The sequence below is a fragment of the Pholcus phalangioides genome, unplaced genomic scaffold, assembly GCF_987345545.1.
Source record: "Pholcus phalangioides strain wild (caught in Gottingen) unplaced genomic scaffold, Ppha-v1.0 ptg000012l_1, whole genome shotgun sequence".
In the NCBI taxonomy this organism is placed as follows: domain Eukaryota; kingdom Metazoa; phylum Arthropoda; class Arachnida; order Araneae; family Pholcidae; genus Pholcus; species Pholcus phalangioides.
The window spans coordinates 17,866,083-17,888,750 of NW_028301605.1; the positions used below are offsets into that span (position 1 = coordinate 17,866,083).

Here is a 22,668-nt window from a genome sequence, read left to right on the forward strand (position 1 = left end):
ATAAACTGAGGGCATTGGATGCCCCCCACACCGCCCGTCGAAGACTGACAAGACTTATAACTTCACTGGATATGAAAGGCTCTCGAGAAGTCAGAACCTACGGGAGCCTTGCTGAAGAAAGTGGTGGTGGGTGTGTGTTTGGTAGCATGCTAAAATATTTTTTTTCAACTAGAAGTTGTCTGCAACTGAAGCCTTAATGCACTAGAGGGCACCTTGTATCAGTGATTATCATCATTCACATGTAAGAGTTATCTTGCATACTGCTCATTTCGGCACTATAGCCAGTCCACATTCTCTGTCTATGACTGGTGTCATTGGCAACTTGAAAATGTAATTGTATATGTTACTGTCAAAGTCAAAAGAACAGTCTGTTCTTTAAATGACAGAGAGTTTCAACCAAAGTCTGATTTACAGAAATGATTCAGGCTTTGCCCGGCCAATTCGCGGAGTGGCTGGAAATTCTTGCCTGAAGTTAAACGTGCTGATGTAAGATGATCCGGTTGGTGCCAAATCCATTTCTTTTTCATTGCCAATGTGTGATACATGGCAATATGTAGTAGCTGTATTGGATTAGCTCTATGTGACAAGAGGAAAAAAAAGAAATTTTGACAGAAAAAAACTATATGATAAGTACATATACACACATAGTTTTCTTTGAAAATTTTGAAAAAGAACGATTACCACACTGTGACTGCGATATGGTAGGTTGCCATAGCTAAACGTGAACGTAATTATCATGAAAAGATACACCAATTTGGCCAAGGATCTCTAGCCACTTCGTGAACTGGCTGGCTAAAGCCAGAAATTCAGAAATTGGTCAATTCGTAAACTTGCTGATTTTGGGCTTTGGCAGTAACATTATATATATCTATTGAAACCTCAATGAAATGTAACATTTCACCTGTTTGAATTTCCGAGTCAGTGCCATCTTAATGCAACGGCCTCACTCTGGACACCACAAGTGCAGAGGAGGGGGGGGGGGAAACCTCGCAAAAATTAGAGATGGTCAAAAATGTCAAAAGTAAACATGTCTCGCCAGAAAGGGGGCTTCAGAAAATCACTTAATCTGCTCTGAAGAGGGACCTGGTCTTAGTACATTGTTTGGACTGAGAAAGTGGGAGTAAAAAAATGCCCAACATGCATTACGCCAAGGTAACACTCATGTCTGGCCTGACTCATTACATCCCAAGGTTGGGTCATGAGGGAGTACAGGGCCATCTTAAGAGCATTATAAGCCCCCCTGGGTCCCACCAGGCAAATTTACAAGCTCACTTCAAAATTTCAACCAAATATTTTTTTTCGGAGGCTCTTTTCTCTTGAGGTCCCCTGGCCGTGCCTTGGTAGAACCATGCATTAAGATTACACTGGGCAAATAGTGTGGAGCTGCTTCACCATTGGCAACGATCGTCAAATGGTAGAAGCTGGAAGATATTGGGAGACTGGTCGAAAAGAATAACCAGGACCTTTCCCCCGCAAGTCAAAGGAGCCACCTTTCTTTTCAATCGTCCAATTCATGGCAACATATTTGTCGAAGAACCCCCAATAGTCTCAACTCACATTCCGTATGTATATTATTCCTTGGAGAATGTTCCGTAAGCAAATATTTGGCAAGGGTCATTGGGGGGTTAGGTTGGGCCAACGTGTAGCTAGCAGCCTATGCCCACTGGCACTTCATTGCAGTTGGGGGGGGGGGGGAAGAAGAGGCAAATATTCGCGAATGACTATTGCACCAGGCCAGACACGAGAAAGTGTGGGTTAACAAACTGCTCTTCAAGTATGTCATATTAACACAAATATGGTGGCTCTCTAGCACCTTTGTACTTCAGCGGCGAACATACTTCCTTTGGAAGGGGAAAAAAAATCTGTTTTGGCAAGTTTAGTATACATAGACACTGAAAACACAAAAGTTAAAAAGGAAAAAAAAAAACATGCTTAATACTAGGGTGTCTTGAATAAAAATACATGCAACACAAAATACATTACTCACAAGCGAATCCTGATAAATAAAAAATACATGGGAAATTCAATTGAAACAGCAAAGTTTCTATTAATAGTGACAGTGAAAGCAGCATTGTGTAAATATAACATAGAGAGGGATCGATTCTCCTCTCCCTAACATTCACAAAATGCTCTGCCGTTAGTGACCACACGAACTTATGAAGTACTCTTGATAATCCGGCCATGCAGTAATCTGCCATATTTAGGCACGTTTTCTTCGAGCATAGAAAAGCAAAGCATGTCTGTGCATAGAAGTCTATATTTATATTATATGAATAGTATTTTTAAACTAACTTCCAGTAATCCAACGATTGTACATTTCTCAATAAAAGAAAAAGATAAGCATCGAGCAATTACACCCGCTGTATTTTCACTCCAACTCATGTATATATTACAGCATAAGATTTGTTACAAAAAAAAAAAAACTTGAGCCATGTCTCTCTCTCAACATTTTTGATAGCGGTTACAAACATTGAGAGCCTGGAACAGTAGAAAATTGAATGAGAGTATTAAACTATTTTCCATTTTTTTTATGGAGCTTTCGATTTTGACTGTATTTCAACAGTTACATATAGTGAGATTTGATGAAACAGACAAAGATTACCAAGATTCAACATGACAAAAATAAGTACATATATATGCAACGAGGGGGAAAAATACAAAAGTGGTTCCGAACAAAGTTTACGAGGCCTGTTTGAAAAGAAACCACTCTCAAAATAATAAATCAGTGAGAATCAACATTCGCTGCATAATAGCAATGTATAGAAAAGGGGCTCTTAACCTCTGTGTTCACAGACCATTTGAGTCAATAAGACGAAGGTCTGTGGATCCCCCCCCCTCCCAACACCACATAAGATGACCAGATCTTTTTGCATAATAACACCGTCAACGCTCACTGAAACGACCCCCCTCGTTCTGTGGAGAAAACAGACATATCAAAAGGAAAACATATAGGATAGGCATTATATGAAAACATTTTGGACTTATCCCATCGGTCATTATAATGAAATGGCCACTAAAACATGGAGTTATTATAATGAGCATCAACTGTATTCAGCATATAAAAGCAAAAGGTTAATGGTTTTCTCCTCTACGCACACGGACCCTCCCAGAACCTCCAAGGGATCAGTGAACCATTGGTGTTGAGGGATTCTTCAGGAGACACGTAGTCTATTGTATCATTTAGTTTTCAGTCGTCAAGCATTTGTATGAAGATATGAAATTTAGCTTTTTTTGGCGGTGAAACGAAACAAAGATTCATCAACAGCAATGTGTATGTTCCAAATTCTGCTGTAACAAGATTAATGACTTTTTTTCAGCCGATATAGTATCACATGATTACTACTTCTACTGCTATTTCGCAGATTGTCAACCTATGATTTCCATGACTGTTAATATGAATATCATCACTCAATATTGACATTCAGATAGGTTTTTGCATCGATGGAGGTTCTGTCTGCTTTGCAAACACTTAAAACTCCCCCTCATATTGCCACGTTTGGCTCATATATTCTCTCCAATAACTTTCTTACCACATTTTCAGAGATTGTTCAAAAGTCTCGCTGTATTCAAAACAAAATTTGATGCATATACATTAATGTAATGAATCTTCATTGCATTTCACAATGAAATTGCCAGGGGCAATAAAATGCTACCTTCACTCAGACCCTTGCCAAAGTAAAACTGAACATAGAATAATGCCTAAACATATGACAGATAGCTCTTCATGGCGATATACTACTACGTTCAAAAAGTTCCCAGACTTATTTTATTACAGAAGAATGAATACAGATAGTTACTTTAAAGGAAACACCAAATAAATAGTTTTTAACTACCATGTGCAACTATGTATTTTTGCTATTCTTCATACAAACATATGAATACAGATTGCAAGTCTTTTTTTGTCACATCCTGATGTCTTCGTTGTTGCACTTTGGAATCCGAGACACACCACCCTCCGATCAAACTTTTTATCCAAGTAAAAAAGCCACATGGGGAAAAAGCTGGTTGTGCAAGTATCAGAATGTGGTGTTTCAACGGGTAATCTGACACCAGGAGGAACTTGAGAGTGCTCAAACATAAATGAAATGAAAGTGACGACCACGACTTTGGAAGGCCAATTCGTGGGTGCTCCATCATGATGTGCCGGGGCACAAGTCCCTCCTGGTGTCAGATTCACCTGTCAAAACATCACATTCCAATACTTCTACAACCAGCTTATTCCTATGATCTTGCCCCATTTGATTTTTTCCTTGGATAAAGAATTTGCTTGCGGGACATGGTTCGTTCCGAAAAAGTGCAGAGAGAAGCCACAAAAGGCACTGGAGGATATGGAGAAAAAATAGCTTGCAATCCACATTTACTTCTTTGTGTGAAAAATGCATAATTGTGTGCACAGGGCAGTTACTTAGAAAGAAACGCTAAATAACAGGTTCTATCTGTATTCATTCTTCCATAATAAAATAAGTCAAGCATCAATTTATTCAAGAGATATTTCAAAAGTTTGGTTCCTTTTCGACAGTACTCTTGCATAGCTTTAGGTTTCAAATAACCAGCGTGACCATAAGTTTAATATAAAAATGGAGAGATGGCAGGCAAAAAAACATGCACTTGCATTCTTCACATAAAAGCATAAGCAAACACACTTTGAATATCGAACAAATACAAGATGACTAAAAGATATACATGCATAGTGATTTTGAATCAGAGGCCAAAACAATAGGGCACAGATGGCAGCATTGAAATAAATCTATCCAAATCAGTAGAACAGACCTTTCACTACTTTGTTCTGTATTTGATATATAAAGAGACATTTTTCCAACTATACGATAACGCTCCCAAAGGTTTAAAAAACAAAATCGTTAGCAATATTATCTTTATGATGGCTCTACTGCATTCCCGTCAGTTTGGAAGCTCTTGTCATGACTAGTGAATAATTACCCAGGAACAGCTATTAGTCTTATGAAAAAACAGCAAAATATGCAGAGTCGTACTAGGTTGCAAGAGTCTTAAAGCTGATCGGTTAATATTTGGAGCCCCAGACATTAATAATACTCTATCTATTTGGTTTACTCCACTAAAGCTTGAGGTAGCAACGCCCCCAGGACATGGCTCTTGACATGAGAGGGCCCTTGGCAAAGTAGGAATGAGAGCAAATGCTTCACTCGTCACAGCAGAGATCAGGTTCTGATTGCCACAACAACATTGGAGTCCTGGGTGGTAGAAGTTTATATTTCCTATTAATAGTAATAAATATGTGGTGTGTACAGAGCATTTTTAAGCGGGAGGAAGAAAGAAGCTTCGAATGATTTGTTATGACGACTAAAGAAAAGAGAAATACTATGAGGATAAGGAGAACCATGCCGGATAAGAAGTAGCGATCCATGATTGCCAACTCATGCATCAGAGACTGCATTTCATGATGATGAATGGTAAATTGAAAACTAGAGTAGATTTCTTCACAGGTACGAGAACTGATCTTTAATTACTGTAAGAACTTTAACGGACACTTGTTTTCGCAAACAATGTTTCAAGATCAATTGAAATTTGTACAGATATGTCAGGTAGGAAAGAATAGAGTACACAAAAATAACAAACACAGCCAAACACTCTTACTGAAAATATGTATAAATCCATATTACGTATAATTTTTCCTTTCAGTAATACAAATAAAGTTTCGTTAAACATGAAACATATTCATGAAACATTTGACATCTCTTTGATCAGCTTTTTTTTTCTGCACAAGAACGGTGCGGATACAATTATGTTCTAGCATTCGGCATGAAAAATATGTAATAGAACAATTCAAAATAAAAATGCATTTGCACAAATAAATACAACATACTTATAAAAAGGCCAAGGATGAACAAAATTGTAAAATGCGAAACACAATCCACCGTTTATGACATAGTCAAAAGACAAATGAAACCAATTACAGATATCTTCTTCGCAAATGACAATGTCTTATCATCACATCGGCCACAAAACCATAAAATCAGCAAGCCAATAGGTTTTCGTACATCGCAATGGTTTTTTTTATGGCTATAAATATATATACACATACATTTAACATGGTGGTAAACAGTAACAACATTTAATAACAATAATATTACAGTTCCCGGGGGGGAAGGGAGGGGAGCACATGTAAACATGAATATCTACATAGTATGTACATATTTACATGATAAGGTATAAAGTTCATTTATGTTCATTCACATCTTCAGAACTGCATTATCAAGCAGACATAAGCTCTAAATCATGAAGTCAAACGAGAGGATGGATCACACTCAAATTTATGCCGCTGGTTCCAGTAAGTTTTCTAAGAAAAAAAAGAGGAGTGCAATTAAACAAATGATGATAAATACAACAAACTGAGAATTTTGACAAGTACTGAGATAACTAAAGCAAAACAAGAATAAGAAAATTTTATCTATAATATCTGCTACTTAACCCCCACACATGCATCTTGTAAACATTCCAGCAAAGCACTTCTAACAAAATCGAAGCACATAGCTGCCAACTTTAGCAAATGAGAATTAGGGAGGATTCAAGGATTGAGGATATTCAAACTCTGTACAACAGGCAAAATATCCAATGAGGTGGCCAAAAAAAGATGCCTGTAAAACATATGGATGTCAAATATATATCTAAACCAGTGGTTCCCGCCAGTGGGTGCTGAGAAGTCTGAGGGAGGCGTTTTTTGTTCAAGTCATATTAGCCCAATTTGCATGTTCAATATTGCGGTATCACTGAGAGTTTCCGCACTGGCTTGATGACTTTTTTTCCTCGTAGGGAAAGAAGAGTAAAGAAAGAGAAAGAAATATTGTATTTATATCCTCTTGGGGATTTTCGCAGTGCATACCTATTTCCCATAATCCTTTGCGATTTTTCGCTATTTCGGAGAGAAGGAAACAGAGTTGCCAGTTTTCCCGGTTCAGCAAAAAAATTTTCGGCTTTGATGGTGGTGGTTTCCTCTTATTTTTTCATTTCCCATGTAAACGGGGCTATTGAGTTGGCGTTGAAGGTGCCGCCCTTTTGAGGACATGCAGAAAATTCAAGGTCATATAGATCCGCGCGCATTCTCCTGGTGGTGCAATAGTGCAGTGGACCAAGTTTATCTGTACATGTAGTGTCAGAGGGTAAATTGCCGTAATAATTGTTATCACCAAAGGTAAGAATATGTTTATTACTTTTATTGTTTTGATTTTAATAACCCTGGTAAAATCATAAAGGTATTTCATTGTAATAAACACAATATGTTCCGATGATATTAATCTCCATCATGAGGTATGTAAAGCCAAAGGTGAATTAAAAATTAAATATTAACAAATCAAAAGTATACCGGTCCCATAATCAAATTAGTAATTTAATTTTCATGTTTGCATACCTGATGATGGGGATCATCCCTTAACAACCCATAAGTGTCTAACCGGCACATTTCCAAATTAATTTATTCGTAAAATCAAGAGTTGCTTACGTTTTCAAAAAAAACCAAAAAACTTAGTTTTTATTTAATTCAAACGAAACAAAAAAAAAAAAGCAACTCAATAACCCAGATGCGTCTCTTGGACACATAGGGAATTAATCAGTAGTTCGTGGACTGAACAATTCTGTAAACACTAGAATTAATATTTATGAGGTTCATTATAGCAGATTGTTACTTTTTTATCACAAAAATTAGAACTGCCTGGTTTTAATTTATACAAAAAATTGACATGCTTTTAAGACAAATAAATTTTTATTGGTCAACGCGTTTCGGCTCTACAATGGAAAGCCGTCATCGGGATCTCATGGTCAGAAATCACCTCGTTGGGCATTTTGCCTGTTGTGGTGTTGTATTTGTATTTGCAGTCAAATTCGAGATAGACTCTTTTTTTTTAAATAGTACGCGGGGAATGTTTAAAATAAGTTAGTTGCTGCTCTGCTGAACATTAGACCTATCCGGTCGGAACCTTTGTCTGTCTCAGGATTGTGCGATGGGACATTGTTTCTCTGCTCCAAATGCAAAAAATATAGAAATAATTCGGTAATGCACTTTGAGAAATCTGTTTGGAATTTTTTCTTACATTGACTACCAATATTCGAGAAAGCCAACTTCCAGCTAAATTACTGTTGGTCGATAAATTGTGTGAACCATATTACAAAATTATGTGAACCAATTATTACGGAATAAATCGAAATATAACATTTGATAACTATTTTACAAGCATAGAGGTTGCTGGGTTGTTATTGCCGAATGAACTGGCAATAGTTGGCACTATTAAAACAAAAAAACAAGCGATGCATTGAACAAATTTTTTCACCCGAATAGAGCACGTAATTTCCAAACAAAGATTTTTGGATTTACTAAAATTATGACATTTGTTTCTTATGTGTCACCTTGGATTGTTAAGGGTTAATCTCCAAAATATATCGTATTTATTACAAAATTTCCATACATATGGATCTCTTTCTTAATACTCATATTATTGATTAATTTCTACAGACAGATCCATGATGGAGTCAAAGAAAAAATGCAGACAATACAATCTCGAATATTTAAAATATGGTTTTATTCAATCACCTGCAAGCAAGACATTACCAATGTGCATGATTTGCCACAAGGTGTTTTCAAATGAAGCTATGAAACCTTCGCGATTAGCAGAACATTTGACCAAAATACATCCTGACAGAAAAGATAAAGATTTATCTCACTTTCAAATGCTAAGAGATCAACATTCAAGACGTCCAACTTTGACTAATAGGCTTTCGACAACATCGAAACAAGAAAATGATGGATTACAAGCGTCATACGACATTTCCTTACTCATTGCTAAAGCAGGTAAACCGCACACTATTGGCGAAGAATTGATACTGCCAGCTGTGAACGAAGTCCTGCATACTGTGCTGCATAAGCCACCTGCTGATATTATTAAAACAATTCCATTGAGTAATAATACAGTGCAGAGACGAATCGACGAAATGTCCAAGGATGTGGAGAATTCTCTGATTTTTTGGCAACTACCGAATTTTCTTTACAACTCGATGAATCCACATTACCAACAAATGAGTCTTTACTTCTGGCATACGTTCGCTTCATGAAAGATGAAAGCATTTGTCAAGAACTATTATTCGCCAGAACATTAGAAATGGACACTAAAGGAAAATCTATATTTGACGTTTTAGAACACTACACTATTTTGAAGAAAATGGAATGTCTCTAACTAATATTTTGTCCGTTGCAACCGATGGTGCGACGCTACCGTGGATTGATTGCATTCCTGAAAAAAGTCGTACCAAATTTAGTGGCCATGCATTGTGTGAGTCACCGACAACATTTGGTCGCAAAAAACCTTAGTGATCGCCTTCATCGCTCGCTTCAATATATAATTACAGCAATTAACAAGATCAGAAGCAATGCTCTCCATGACAGAATATTTAGAAATCTTTGTGATGAAAACGATGAGACTTCAATCGTTTATTATTACACACAGAAGTTCGTTGGTTGTCAAAAGGTACCTGTCTGAAACGATTTTACGAACTCTTTGAATCAGTCACAAAGTTTTTTGAAAACAAGGATGATTCATTAAGAGAGAATTTATTGAAATTTAAGAGTGATACTGCCTATTTGACCGATTTATATACCAAATTTAATGAAATGAATGTACAACTTCAAAGTAATGATTTGAATTTCATCAAAGCAAAAGGAATTATTTCAGCGTTCATGTCAAAACTAACTTTGTACAAACAAAACTTTGGTAGACGACAATTTCATCAATTTCCAATGCTTTCTTCAATGGAAACAACTGATGACGACATTTTGGTTTATTGCCAGCATTTGGAAGCACTGACAGAAGATTTTATGAATAGATTTCAGGATATACTAAATATGGCTATTCCAGAATGGGTCCTAGAACATACCTCAAACGTACAAATAACAGAATTATCGCTGCAGGAAGAGTTGATAGAATTGTCAACAAATGAAGAGTTGAAATTAAAATTAAGAAAGGGTATCAGGAATTTTGGCTACAAAGTCAAATTCAAACATTATATCCAGCCTTATGGACTGCAGCAAAAAAGTTTTTCATTGCATTCCCATCATCATATTTAGCGGAGAAAGGATTTAGTATAGTCACCAGTCTATTAACAAAGAAAAGAAACAGATTGTCAATAGTGGAACGTGAAGACTTAAGATTATTGATGACAAAAATGACACCAAACATCGAGAAATTAGTTTCATCACATCAAGCTCAGATATCTCACTAATATTATATTCATATGTCGAATAGAATATATATTTTCAATTAAATACTGAGAAAAATACATTATTACCTTCTCATAAATTAGTAAATTAATTTAAAAATTTGTCCTTGTTTACAATATACACCATGTACAATATAGTTTACCTGCAGAGGAGGGGGGGGGGGGCGCTATGGAGTCATGCGCTAAAAAAGGGGGCACTGATTCCAAAAAGGTTGGGAACCTATGATCTAAACTATATCAAAAATACAGCAACCCAATAAGAGCAATAAAAAAACTCTATATTTATCAGCAGTTGATTGACGATGTATTAATAACTCATGGTCCATTTTATTCATCCCATTGAAAATTTTAAACACTTCAATCATATCCCCTCCAACATCTGCTCTTCCAATGTAAAAATTTTCAAAAAAAAAAAACAAGTCTCCATAGCTTAAGCCCTGTGTGCCATCCAGAGTAAGCGTGGCTCTTTGCTGCACCCCCTTGACCAAGTCAATGTTCCTCTGTAAGTATGGTCTACAAACCTTACAGCAGACTCCAATGCAGGACGAATTAAGCCCTGGAAAAGTGGAAGAATCACTTTAGGAGTACGCGAAGAGACCTTCTTGAGAATGAAATTAAGCATTCTATTCAATTTTTTGACCACCACTGAACAATGTTCAGAAAACCTAAACCGCTCATCAATAAGTATTTCCAGATTAGTTGCATCCAGAATGTGAAAACAATTTTTTTTTTTTGAAAAATAACCTAGAGATTTTCCTGCCCTTGTAAAAATGTAGCATTGCGCAAGCCATCACTGATTAGTGCCAAGTCACCAATCATCGCCAACCAATGGGTTAAATTGCCTGTCTTATTACCACTCTCAAATCAAATCACACCAACAAAAAAAAAAATTCTACACTGGGCCGAAATGGGTTGTATCAAAGCTGATACAACTTATCTTACCAATTTTGAATGTCAAGAGACTGAGTTGCTGCTGGCTGTTTCGCAAATTTATTTTTTCACCTGAAAACGAAATACTTCTTTTTGTGATTTGACACAATGGTCACAATTTGTAATTACATTTTGCTCTTGTGACATCATTTCAGGGATTAACAAAAAAAAAGCAATGGTTTTTCCTGGGTTAATTCTTTGGGAATGCTTATCTTCTTTTTGCCATCCTGTCTTCCGAATTTGGAAAGTGAACAACTCTGCAGCCAGAAATATCGTTTGGATGGGAATCATTTGCATTTCGAGGGGGGGGGGGTGGGGTGGGGGAGGGGAGGGAAGGACCGCCCAATCCCCCAAACCGCTGCTACAGCCCTGTTAATCTATAATATCCAAGTCAATACATCGCAGGAATTTTGGAGCAGGAAACTGTGCGACCGATCTGAGTAAATATGGTATGTATTTCAGGGCTTAATGAATCCCAGATACACCTAGCTACCATAGTGACAAATCGCACTGGCACTTATCTGTATTCAATGTCAGTGTCTATTAAAATAAAGAGAAGAGTTACCAAGTCAAAAAACAAAAGATTCAGAAACATTTTTCCCCAGAGGAAAATATCGTTGATTTCTATACAAAACTGATAGAGCAGTCAATTTTTTTAAAAGTTTGTACAAAGGTTTTAAAATATGTTAGGGCCTGACAATTAATTAAACAATTAAATAAAAGGCCAATGCTGCCTTTTATTATTACACTACAGCATCCCACGTGCTTAAAATGATTCGTTATCAGAGAATTATGTTATAAAGGGAGATTGGAAGAGTTTCAATTTTTGTAACACTGATTTCCCATGAAACAGACTCACTCTACCATGGCTAAAGAAGTTTCATTTTATTTTTTTTTTTTTACAAAATACAGTGAAATCTCTCTACAATAATTTTTTTTCTTTCAAATCTTGTATGGAATCACCCAGGGCCATAACTAGGATTGAACCACCCAGGACAAACATTATTTTTATTTTGCCAACTATACGATAACGCTCCCGAAGATTTAAAAAACAAAATTGGAAGCAACATTATCTTTATGATGGCTCTACTGCATTCCCGTCATTTTGGAAGCTCTTGTTATGACTAGTGAATAATTGCCCCAGAACAGCTTAGTCTTATGAAAAAAACGGCGAGATATGCAAAGTCGTATCAGTCGTCCCGCCAAGTTTAAAATTAGATAATTTTGTAATGGTATTCTTTGTCCCCACCTAAAAAACTGCTGCGCCCTAAATTTTGCTGCCCGGGGCAATTACCCCCCCCCCCGCTAGTTACAACCTTGGAATCGCCTATAATTTAATGTTAAACTTCTCTTGATACAATCGTACCCTTTAATATGATAAACATCTCTAACAATATTTTTGAGATTTATTTTGAACCCCCCCCCCCCTCCCACAACAATATATTTAAAATATTTTGCTCGAAATATCTTTCAATATATGTTTGAGCTCGTCACATATTTAGTTCTTCAAAGGACATCTAACAATATTGGTATTTGGCATGGCTGCAACTGGGGAAGGTAAGGAAGGTCTTATGCCCAGGTGCTGGATAGGAAAGGTACAAAGTTTAATGTTTCTTCTTTCAAAATTACAGGGGCATTCAAATTGACACTGGCCCCGGGACACAGTAAATTTTCTACTCTGGTTACAGCCAGTGCATTTGATATCATCTGATCATTGAAAGTGTTGATCAAGTTTTCTGTCTTACTACCTTTTGTGTAGTACATCAGAGTGTGTTGTGATAAACCTCTTTACAGGGGCAACACATCAAACCTCTTTAGCGGCCGTAAAAGTATTACGTAAGCAAATTTTTAGCCATTTTTGACCCCCCCGCTGTCAGCAAAATTTTGTCATCAGCTTTGCCCTCTGAATCCTAATGCATATTGATGGGATCAGAGATGTACACCGGGGATGGGGGGCACTCGTGTCCCCCTCCCATGATGAAATTTTTTTTTTTTTCTGAAAAATTTTTTTTTTTTAATTGAAATTTCGGAAGAAAATACTTTTATATGCTATTATAATCAATTTCTGTTAATTTCAATTCTATTTGAAGGCTATGAACTCAAAATTTATCTTTAATAAATTCATCGTGACCAACCCTCAAAGTCATATAATGATAAATCAAATAATAAACAAAGTATCAAAAGGTTTTTCTCATTTTTGGCGCACAGAGTAAGATGCCATTAAAAATATTTCATATTTTCATAAAGGGTGGTTGATAACATAAGCATCATCTAAACCCCCCTATTGTTATCAAAAGTCAGCAAATCGGAACCCCCTCCCCATTGATGCTGACGTAATACTTGAATGGCCTCTTACAGGGGCAATACATCAAAGTGTAGGGCTAACCAGGGTTGGTAAAAAAACCGGTTTTTTTGAAAAAAACCAAAAAACCGGGTTTTTTTGGTTTAAACCAGGTTTTTTTGGTTTAAACCGGTTTTTTTGTTTTAAATAGTATTAACATTAAAAACAATGAAATTTCTGAAAAATCATTCAAACTTGTAATAATTAACTAAAATAAAATGTTTATTAATGCAATTAACACTATTCCCATGCTAATTAATCAATAAATATTTATTACATTTTAACAAAAACCATTTTGCCATTTAATTATTTTTTGCTTAACTCAATGGATTACTGTGTGTTTGAAAATTCTTTTAATGTTATTATTAATCATATAATATATAAAGGTTTTTCTCCAGTTACTTTCAGTATACTTAATTACGAAGCTATTTTGCAAAAAGTAATATAAATTAGGTGAATATAATGCATTTAATGAAGCATAAATAATGCAGATTAATTAACGATGATTGACGATATGCAGGGTGATTATAACTAAGGTTCTGATTTCAAAACACTGTAAAAAAAGAATGATTGTCAGAATGACTTGAAAATTGACATGAATATTCCTGAAAAAATTCAATTTTATTTGATAAAGGGGAAAAAATACTTAAAAATGTAAAATTAATGACATCATCCAACACGTGGGAAATTTGCTTGCAGAATGGAAACGATAGCCAGTCATGGGAAAATTATAACTTAATTATAGCATTGCACGAGTCCATAATTCACGGAAACATCACAAAAAAAATGAAGTAATTGAACAAATAACTACAACTTACTCAAAAAATGTTAAATATGTTGTCCACCGCGTGTTCTGGCTATGAGGCTGAAAGCACAATTATTCTTGTTCAACAACAGAATCGGAGTATGCCATGGTCATAATGTGGATGTGCTTGCAATTCAGCTTTATTAAACCAAACGCGTCCCCTTTCCCCCGTTCATATTCCTGAGGAATGAGGAACTTCTAACATATAGGGAATGTGCAGGAGATTACAATTCACCAAAGTTTGCAATCTGACCACTGTTTATAACATTTTGAGGTACCCCCACAGCCAGAAGTTGCAAGGGTTAAGGTGCATCCTGTCAAAATGGGTCTTCAGCAGCTGCTTTGCTGGTATTGCAATGTGCATCTTGATAGAAGTTCTATCCACACACTGATGCTGTGGAAGTGCCGAAATGATGTGGTTGCAAAAATAGATTATACCGCTGGCCAAGTACAGCATCGTCTACTTGCACATTTTGCACTTTTTTCTTTTGCGAAAAAAACGTCCATTGCTTCAGGAGTATCCATGCAAATTTTCAAGTCATTCCGATCAGTACTTATTGTATAGTTTTGGAATCAAAACTTAAATTATAATCACCCTGTATATAGCTGATTATTTTTTATAAATCTGTTACTACTATACAGTAGAACCTTGATTAACTGGGCTTAACAGTGTGTGTGTGAAATTATAAAAAAAACTACTATTGAATATATTAAGACTGGGAGATCTACAGTAGGAGATGTGCTACTTCTTATGGGAATGAAAATGTATGAGAGGTAATGTAACAACTAGTACACTAGTCTTTGTCCTTTAAGGACACTGGTGTCTTTATTGGATTATAGGACCACTTGCCCCTAGCATGATGGTGTCACTACTGTAGCTGCTTCTTTGTGAAGGGAAAAAGAAACCCTGTGAGATAATACACCACTACATTTAGACGTGTGATGCAATCCTTATTCATGAATTTGCTAAAGATAGAGCATCAGAATGTAGCCAAAGGTTAGAAAATGTTGTAAGAATGAGAAGTTTTGGCTTTTATATATAACTTTAAATGACTAAGATACTTCATATGAAAAATATATATATATTCTGGCCACTTTTATGAGACTTTTTGAAAAAAACCACTTATAAAATCTTATGTCATTTAAAGATATACCATCAGAATGTACCCCAAGGATATAAAATGAGGTAAAAATGAAACATTTTGGCTAATAATGAACAAATATAATATTTTTCAGGGGAAAAAATGATATTTAGGCCACTTTTATCTGATTTTTTGAAAAAAACCAAAGTGGTTTTTTTAAAAAAACCAGTTGGTTAAAACCAAGGTTTAAACCATGGTTTAAACCAACGTGGTTTAAACCAAACAACCCTGGGGCTAACTAATCAATTAAAAATTGTTGCAGCAAATAAATACTCAAAAGCACATTTTTTGGTTTCCCTAACACATGGATTTGGAAAATATGTTAACAGCAGCATAAGTTTATGGCATCAGATGATAATGTTACTACTCAATACATCAATAATTTCTCTACAACAATATTTTTCTTGGTCTGCAGAATATTGTTATAACAAGGTTTTATTACTCATATAAAGTAGAAGGGAAGTTGCCGAACATTTTTATTGATGCTGTTTTAGTCAGTATTAATATATTTGGCACCAGTATCATATAATATACAGTGGAACCTTGATATAACGATACTCTGTGGACCAAAAAAAAAACCCATTGACTAATCATTGTAGAGAGGTTTTACTGCATGATTCCCCAACTTTCTTATTTGAACTTGGGGCATCAGGTGTGTGGCACATGTTCTTTAATTACTGTTAATGATAACTGTTTGCACAAAATCATGTGCTTATACCATCCAGCGTGTGGTTATAAGCACACTGGGGGAAGAATGAGGGAAAGCCCACTAAAAAAGGAAAAATTTTTAACCGAAGATATGCATATCTACCTCATCCTTCCCCTACTAGTATTGTGTACCACAGATTGATACAAGACACCAAGATGTGGATATTAAAGTCCTAAAGCTATTTTAGTAAAAAAAATAAGGAAAAGAGATGGAAAAAATAATTCAACAAGTTAAAGTAGTTGTTTTGAAGCAGGTGTCACCAAATTTCTGCAAGGTCGTTGTACAGAGCCAAGATAATTTATATGCACCTATGTTGTATCCAGTAAGAATTGGAATTCACCAGACTATTTACACAACTGTTAACCCTTTAAAGGGGGTTTCTAATTTTCCTAATATAGATTATAACTGCAACAGAGGAAATCACTAAACCTCGTAGAAATTGTCACAGATTTCTGAGAATATTTTTTTTCATGATTTTGAGCAATGATATTGCTTCCCCCCCCCAAAACCGAAAATAATAAAAAGAACAAGGAAGAGAAAAATACTCTATAGTTTTTCTATTACTTATTCTGTACACATATTCCTATACTATTCCAAAAAGAAGGAACCAAAGAAAAACCCACTGTCCCTCTCTTTTATCAAACTTTCATCAAAATTGATACAGGTTGGGGGGGGGGGGAGGATGAAAAACATGTTTGACTGTTAAAACAACTCCAACACACCAGCTGGACTCATCATTGCCAAAATTAGAACATTTTAAGGAGCTGAGGTATTTCTTGATCGTTGAAACAAAGCACATCAAGTTAGACAAGATTTCTCACTATTTCTGCTGCAAGGGTGAATTGTATGTTGAAAGCATCTCTAACGTTTATAACCACTATGACAAGGGATCTAATGCATATGGTAATAAAATTAGGGCAAGGTAGCGGTGGTATATTTGATTTAGAGTAAACGAACCACAAGTAAATGATCACTAGAGTAAGGGGTCCTATATATAACTGAGACAAGAGAGCCATAGGATCAAAAATTTGAGAACCACTTGAATGAGCCTGAGGGAGACCAAAAAACCTAACTTTTTATAATTATATCAGTCTCAGCATTATCATGAGAAGTTACAGTAAAAATCCCGAAAATGAGAAAGAAATGCATAAAGCAATGAAACTGCAAAACACCAATAGTAAAATTAAAAAAAAAAAGTTCCAACTTACAGCACATTCTGTATTGCAGTACACAACTTTTCCACACTGTTTACATCGCATATTGGCTGGTTTTTGACAAACAACACAAAACAGCAACTGGGTGTTCTAGAAGGTAAAAATATGGAAAAATTAAATCCAAACCCCAGCATCACACATGCGATAAATATCAATTATGGGCTGCTGGTTTCTATCAACATGTTTTACTACCTGAGCTATGATATGGGAGGAATTCTCAAACTGTGTGCCACCAATCTTTATCAGGGGCACCATGAAGCGGCGTCCTGACAAAGGTTTTTCCATAGATACACTTTGTTAAACTGCTCTGGGAAGTTGCAGATAAGGTTTGACTAGGGAAAGGGGACAGTGAGTGGAAAAAGTTTGAGAACCCCTGCATTACGGTATAGTGCCAGTGGTAAAAAAAATCTCAAGCAGGGCCTTGACAAATCAAAAAAACTAATAATTATATGCCAGAGAAATTTCTCTGTTTTTGACAGTTTAAACCTGTTTTTGATCCTTGTGAAAAACCCAACCCTGAACCCGCCAAGTTGTTTGCTTCAGAATTTGGGAGATGGATGGTGAAATAATCATTCCCAAAGAATTTACACCCCCCCCCCCCAAAAAAAAAAAAAATGCCAGCTTTTGTTTTTAATCCCTGAAATGATGCCACAAGCTTTTTTGTAAATTGTTATTATGTCAAATTGCAAAAAAAAAAAAAAAAAAAAAAAAAAAAAAAATCAAACATATTTCATTTTTTCAGGTGGAAAAAGATTGCCAAACAGTCAACATCAAAATTCAGCCTCTCTTCATTCAAAATTAGTTGAGTTGTATCTGCTTTGATCATGTTTCGTTTTGGGCCAGATGTAGAATTTTTCTTGTTGGTGTGATTTGATTCGAGAGTGGTAATGGCTGGTACTTTGACCTAATGGTTGGTGATGATTGTCAACTTGGTGCTAATCTGTTATAGCTTGCACGAAGTCACATTTTTGCAAAGAAGAAAAATCCCTACATTGTTTTTCAAAAGTCCTTTTCATATTTATTTCTGTACAGAATTTGGATATCCAAGTGAATTCCTCTCCAATTTTCATTGTCAAAATTTTACAGCTGTGCTTTAATTTGTTACAAGCTCCTTTGAGAAGCATAGTTTAATTCCAAAATAAAAAAAAGTCCTACATAATGTTTATCCTACTTTTCAGACTTAATGATGCCTTTTCATCTTGAAATCAGAAAATTCTGTGTTATTTCTCAGACTTTGCTTTAGGAATCAAATATAGAAAATTTTTATAGGCCAAAATACCGATTTTATAGTCTCCATGACCTGGGATTTATCAAGTCCTGATCTTAAGACGTGCATGTGTGTTGCAACCTAAAAACTGGTAAAACCTCGGTGTTACCAAAGTAAGCTAGTGAAAGCCTGAAACAACTTGTAAAAACAGTTTCATTTTGAACTTTTACAAAGTCAAAGCCTGTTTCTCTAATGAATCAATAATTATAATTATTCAAAAGCTATGATTAATTAATAATTGTAATGAATTAATAATAAAAATTAGCCACCATGAACTTATTACTCTGATGCTAATTAAGCAACAATGAATTATCACTAATTTATTAACTAACTTACTGCAACAGTATGTATAAAAGCCTGTTTTTAATGAATCAATTAACAATGATGAAATTATTAGTTTCTGATGCTTATTAATAAAAAATTATAATTCTTTAACAGACCTTCATTAAAAATAGGCTTTTACTGTTCAGAATTCACTTACTGCCTGCAAGTTCATGGCGATTAATTAATTCATTGGCTAATTATTAATGAATAATCAATACTATTGAATATAATTACAATTAACTAATTTAATAAGCATCAGGAACAAACAAGTTCATGATGGTTAACTGAATTATTAAAAGCAGGCCTTGACTTGGTAAAAGTCTGAAATGAATACATATATACAAGCATATTTTAGGCTTTTACCAACTCGCCTTGGTAAAACCTAGGTCTTACCGGGCTTTTACAGGGACATAATATACACCAGTTGGATAGAGTATTTTTTGAAATAGTCCCATCGACTTGTATGCATTTAGCTTAGCATGTCTGTCATTTTCAGAAGATGTTTCGAAAGACAAGTTTGTCTTGAAATTGCCTCAGCTTTCTTTAGGAAATGCCCATCAAAACATCTAATATACAGGGTGGGTGAAAAAGTCCATGAAACATTGTAAAAATTAATAAAAAAATTAACCAATTGACATAAAAAAGTGGGGTTTGCACTAAAACATTTATCTCATGGCGTAGGTTTTTTAATCACTTTTATTTTGACAAATAAAAAGAGTCAAAATTTCACATACAGTTGACAGTATATGGGAAAATGACACGTATAATGCAACAAAAGAAAATTGTGAGTCAGAAGTTCAGGGTCACAAAGCAGCCAATGTCTGAAGTCTGGACAACATAGCCTACTGATTGGCCAGCCACTTTGCAAAGATGCCAGACTTCAGACATGTACTGTAACATATCCAAGGCGATGCTATAACTGTCTTGACTGCAATTATTATGATATATTTTCCAATGGAATATAATCACCTTGAGCTCTTCTAAAATAAAATCTAACTAAATCAAATGCATGCAATGACAGTCAGTCTTCTGGAATACTAGCACTACATTGAGCCAATGAGGTTGAAAAACAACCAGAGAAATTTTATCTGTACCTGCGGCTGATAATATCAGGAAAAGTATACTGATCACTAAAACTGTAACTAGAAGTTTTTTAAAAAGGGCCAAACACTATTTTGTCGCCCCTCTCCACTGTGAAAGGTTCTTTGTTCCCCAAAAAATTTGACATCCTTAGGTTGCTGTCCAAGATAGTTCCCCCCCCCCCTCTAGTTCCAGCTGTGCTGATCACTAATATTCAGAAGAAAGACTGTGACCGTACTGGTAAGGCAGTGAAAATTTATACAAGTCAAATGCATGCAATACAAACACAAACTAACTTATACATAACAGAAACAAAATAACTGTTCATGTTTCAGAGAGAGGAAAAAAACTCTTGGAAAAGCAGGATTTTTGCAGTGCCAGGAAACAAATGGTTGAATATTTTTTTTATTAATTTACCTATCACTTTAAATTTGAGATTTTTGTGGAACCCCCCTGCATGCTGTCAGGGAGAGAGAGAGGCGGGAAATGCCCAGGGATTTTGGAATCCTATGTCATGAAGCAGGTTGGGAATGTGGTTAATAGCTTCAGTGTTTTTATTCATTTGTTTTTTTTTGGCTATCTTTCTAATCTTAACTTTTATGATATCATTTGGTTTCATGGTTCTTGTATGAGAAGATGTAAAGTTCAAAAGAAAAAAAAGTCCTGCGGTAACTTATAGAGTCAAGCGCCAGCTATAATAGGGTTAAAATGTCAAAAAGATTATCTGATAAATGCTGATTTCAGAAAATCTGCTTATCATTATTCCAGTTTTAAGGTGACGTAAGAAACAACAGTAAGAATTATTCAAGATTGAGATGTGAAGGAAATAAGAGAAAGAAAACAGTTAAATAAAAGGAATGAGTTATAGAACAGAAAGAAAAAAAAAAGTTTAGTATAAAGTAAAGGCGTGCATTCCCAAAAGGGTTCCACAAAACTACGTTTATTTTACCTTAACAGAGTAGTTGTTCCTGCGATCCTAGAATGGAAACTGCACAACTGCAGACCACTAAAACAAGGAATAAAATTAATCAAATTGTAAGATTTTTGATACTTTTTCAAGTGATAATATTGACATTATCAATGCAACTATCTCACAAACCTGAGATTTAAGACAGAATTCGGAATTTGCAAGTTGACTTGTGTCCATGAATTCAAAACGCGAATGAAGGAAAACGCGAGAAAATGGTGGTTATAATATACTACCGGTCAAAAAAATAATAATAATGTACCAAGAAGAAAACTTTGAATTTGAATGAAACTTGGCACGTGTAACTGTCATATTAAAATGTATGAATGATTAAAATATCAAAAATAAAATGATCATTTATTGCGGAGAACAGCACAATAACACAAAAAATACTAGCACGTTGTTGGGCCATCTTTAGCACGGATACAAGTAAAGATAGTCTGGCATTGATGCATACACATTCTGTACATGCTTGTTGCAATTGGGCCTATAGTTTCTGCATACTCTCATGTCGCAGTTGATTCTCCAAGTGCTTGATATTGATAAAGTCAGGCAAATCTGTCTGACAAGGTTTCAACTTGACGTAGACATTATTGAAAAACTCTTGCCGTATGTGAGCGAGCATTATCATGGTGAAAAAATGTCTGATGGAAGCAGTACTACTTAACCGTGCGTGAACCTTGTACACATTCCTCTACAAAATTTCTAACAAATTGGTACATGTTGGAATGTGTGTTGCCTGAACCTAACGTGGAGTTTGTTTCTGCGTAATGATTGTTACACCATCTGCTGTCAATGAAGTGTGATGATTGATTAATTCACTGTTGTTGCTGGAAGCACTGCTAAAAGTGGTAAACCACTTGGCTGCAAGATATCCTCTGGCATTTAGCTGTCATGGTTCCACATATCATGACTAAAGATGACCAGCTGTGGGACCGTAGCGTGCATTCTTGGGGCCCTCAGGCAGATATTTTCTTGGGGGGGGGGGACTTAAAGGAATAATGCAAAATAAATGTACATTATTTATGAGGCACCCCATTTGGCTCGAGGCCCCGGTTGCAATAGCCTAGCCCTAGTTACAGCCCTGAACCGCTGTCATACTTGTCTTTCCAGACCATTTCAACTGCAGTTGGGGCCATATCAGGGTTTAAGCCAAATAAAAAATTCCTTTAGCAAAAAAAAAAACAAAAATGGGGGAAATGATTGGATGATTGATGTCTACTCATTTCATACTGTCCCGTATGTATTTTTGTGAAAGCGGCTACTACTCCTTTTGCATTCTACGATTTTCTTTCGTATTTTGCGAAAAATGTGACCGTAGCTTAAACCCTGGGCCGTATGCCTTTGTAAAGAGAATAATCACTATTTATTTGCTTACCTCTGAGGCACCATTATCGAACACATTTATCGGATGACAAACAGAATCACAATTCCTCATTGAAGGTGATTAAGATATGGTACCAATCCACAGCTCTCCAGGTTTGTCACTCCCTCTGCCACTGCAAAGGAAGTCAACGATATTGGGTTGCCAATAGCACAAATTGAATGGGCACCATGAGAACAAACCTCTTTCTCTGAACCGTCTGGAATGATCCAATGCAAGACAAAATTTTCTTGATGAATATGGCATCTATGATTGGATGGTTGATG

The 22,668-nt window shown here is 35.7% G+C and overlaps 1 protein-coding gene across 4 annotated transcripts in view; it reads right to left on the reverse strand.

The window, feature by feature from the left end:
- Positions 1-2,513: 2,513 nt before the first annotated feature.
- The window catches only part of LOC149079702 (uncharacterized), a 35,540-nt gene continuing 15,385 nt past the window's right edge, over positions 2,514-22,668 (reverse strand). The window contains exons 3-5 of one of the 4 annotated variants that reach the window (XR_016193683.1): positions 21,001-21,057; positions 17,375-17,470; positions 6,299-6,316 (exon numbers count right to left, since the gene is read on the reverse strand). Coding sequence is in view for 3 of the 4 variants with exons in the window: in XM_089240310.1 (XP_089096436.1) it covers positions 6,254-6,316; positions 17,375-17,470 (159 nt within the window). In the remaining variant the exon portion in view is untranslated. Of the gene's footprint in view, positions 6,317-17,374; positions 17,471-21,000; positions 21,058-22,668 lie in introns of all 4 variants that reach the window. The other 3 variants (XM_089240312.1, XM_089240310.1, XM_089240311.1) reach the window with 3 other exon arrangements.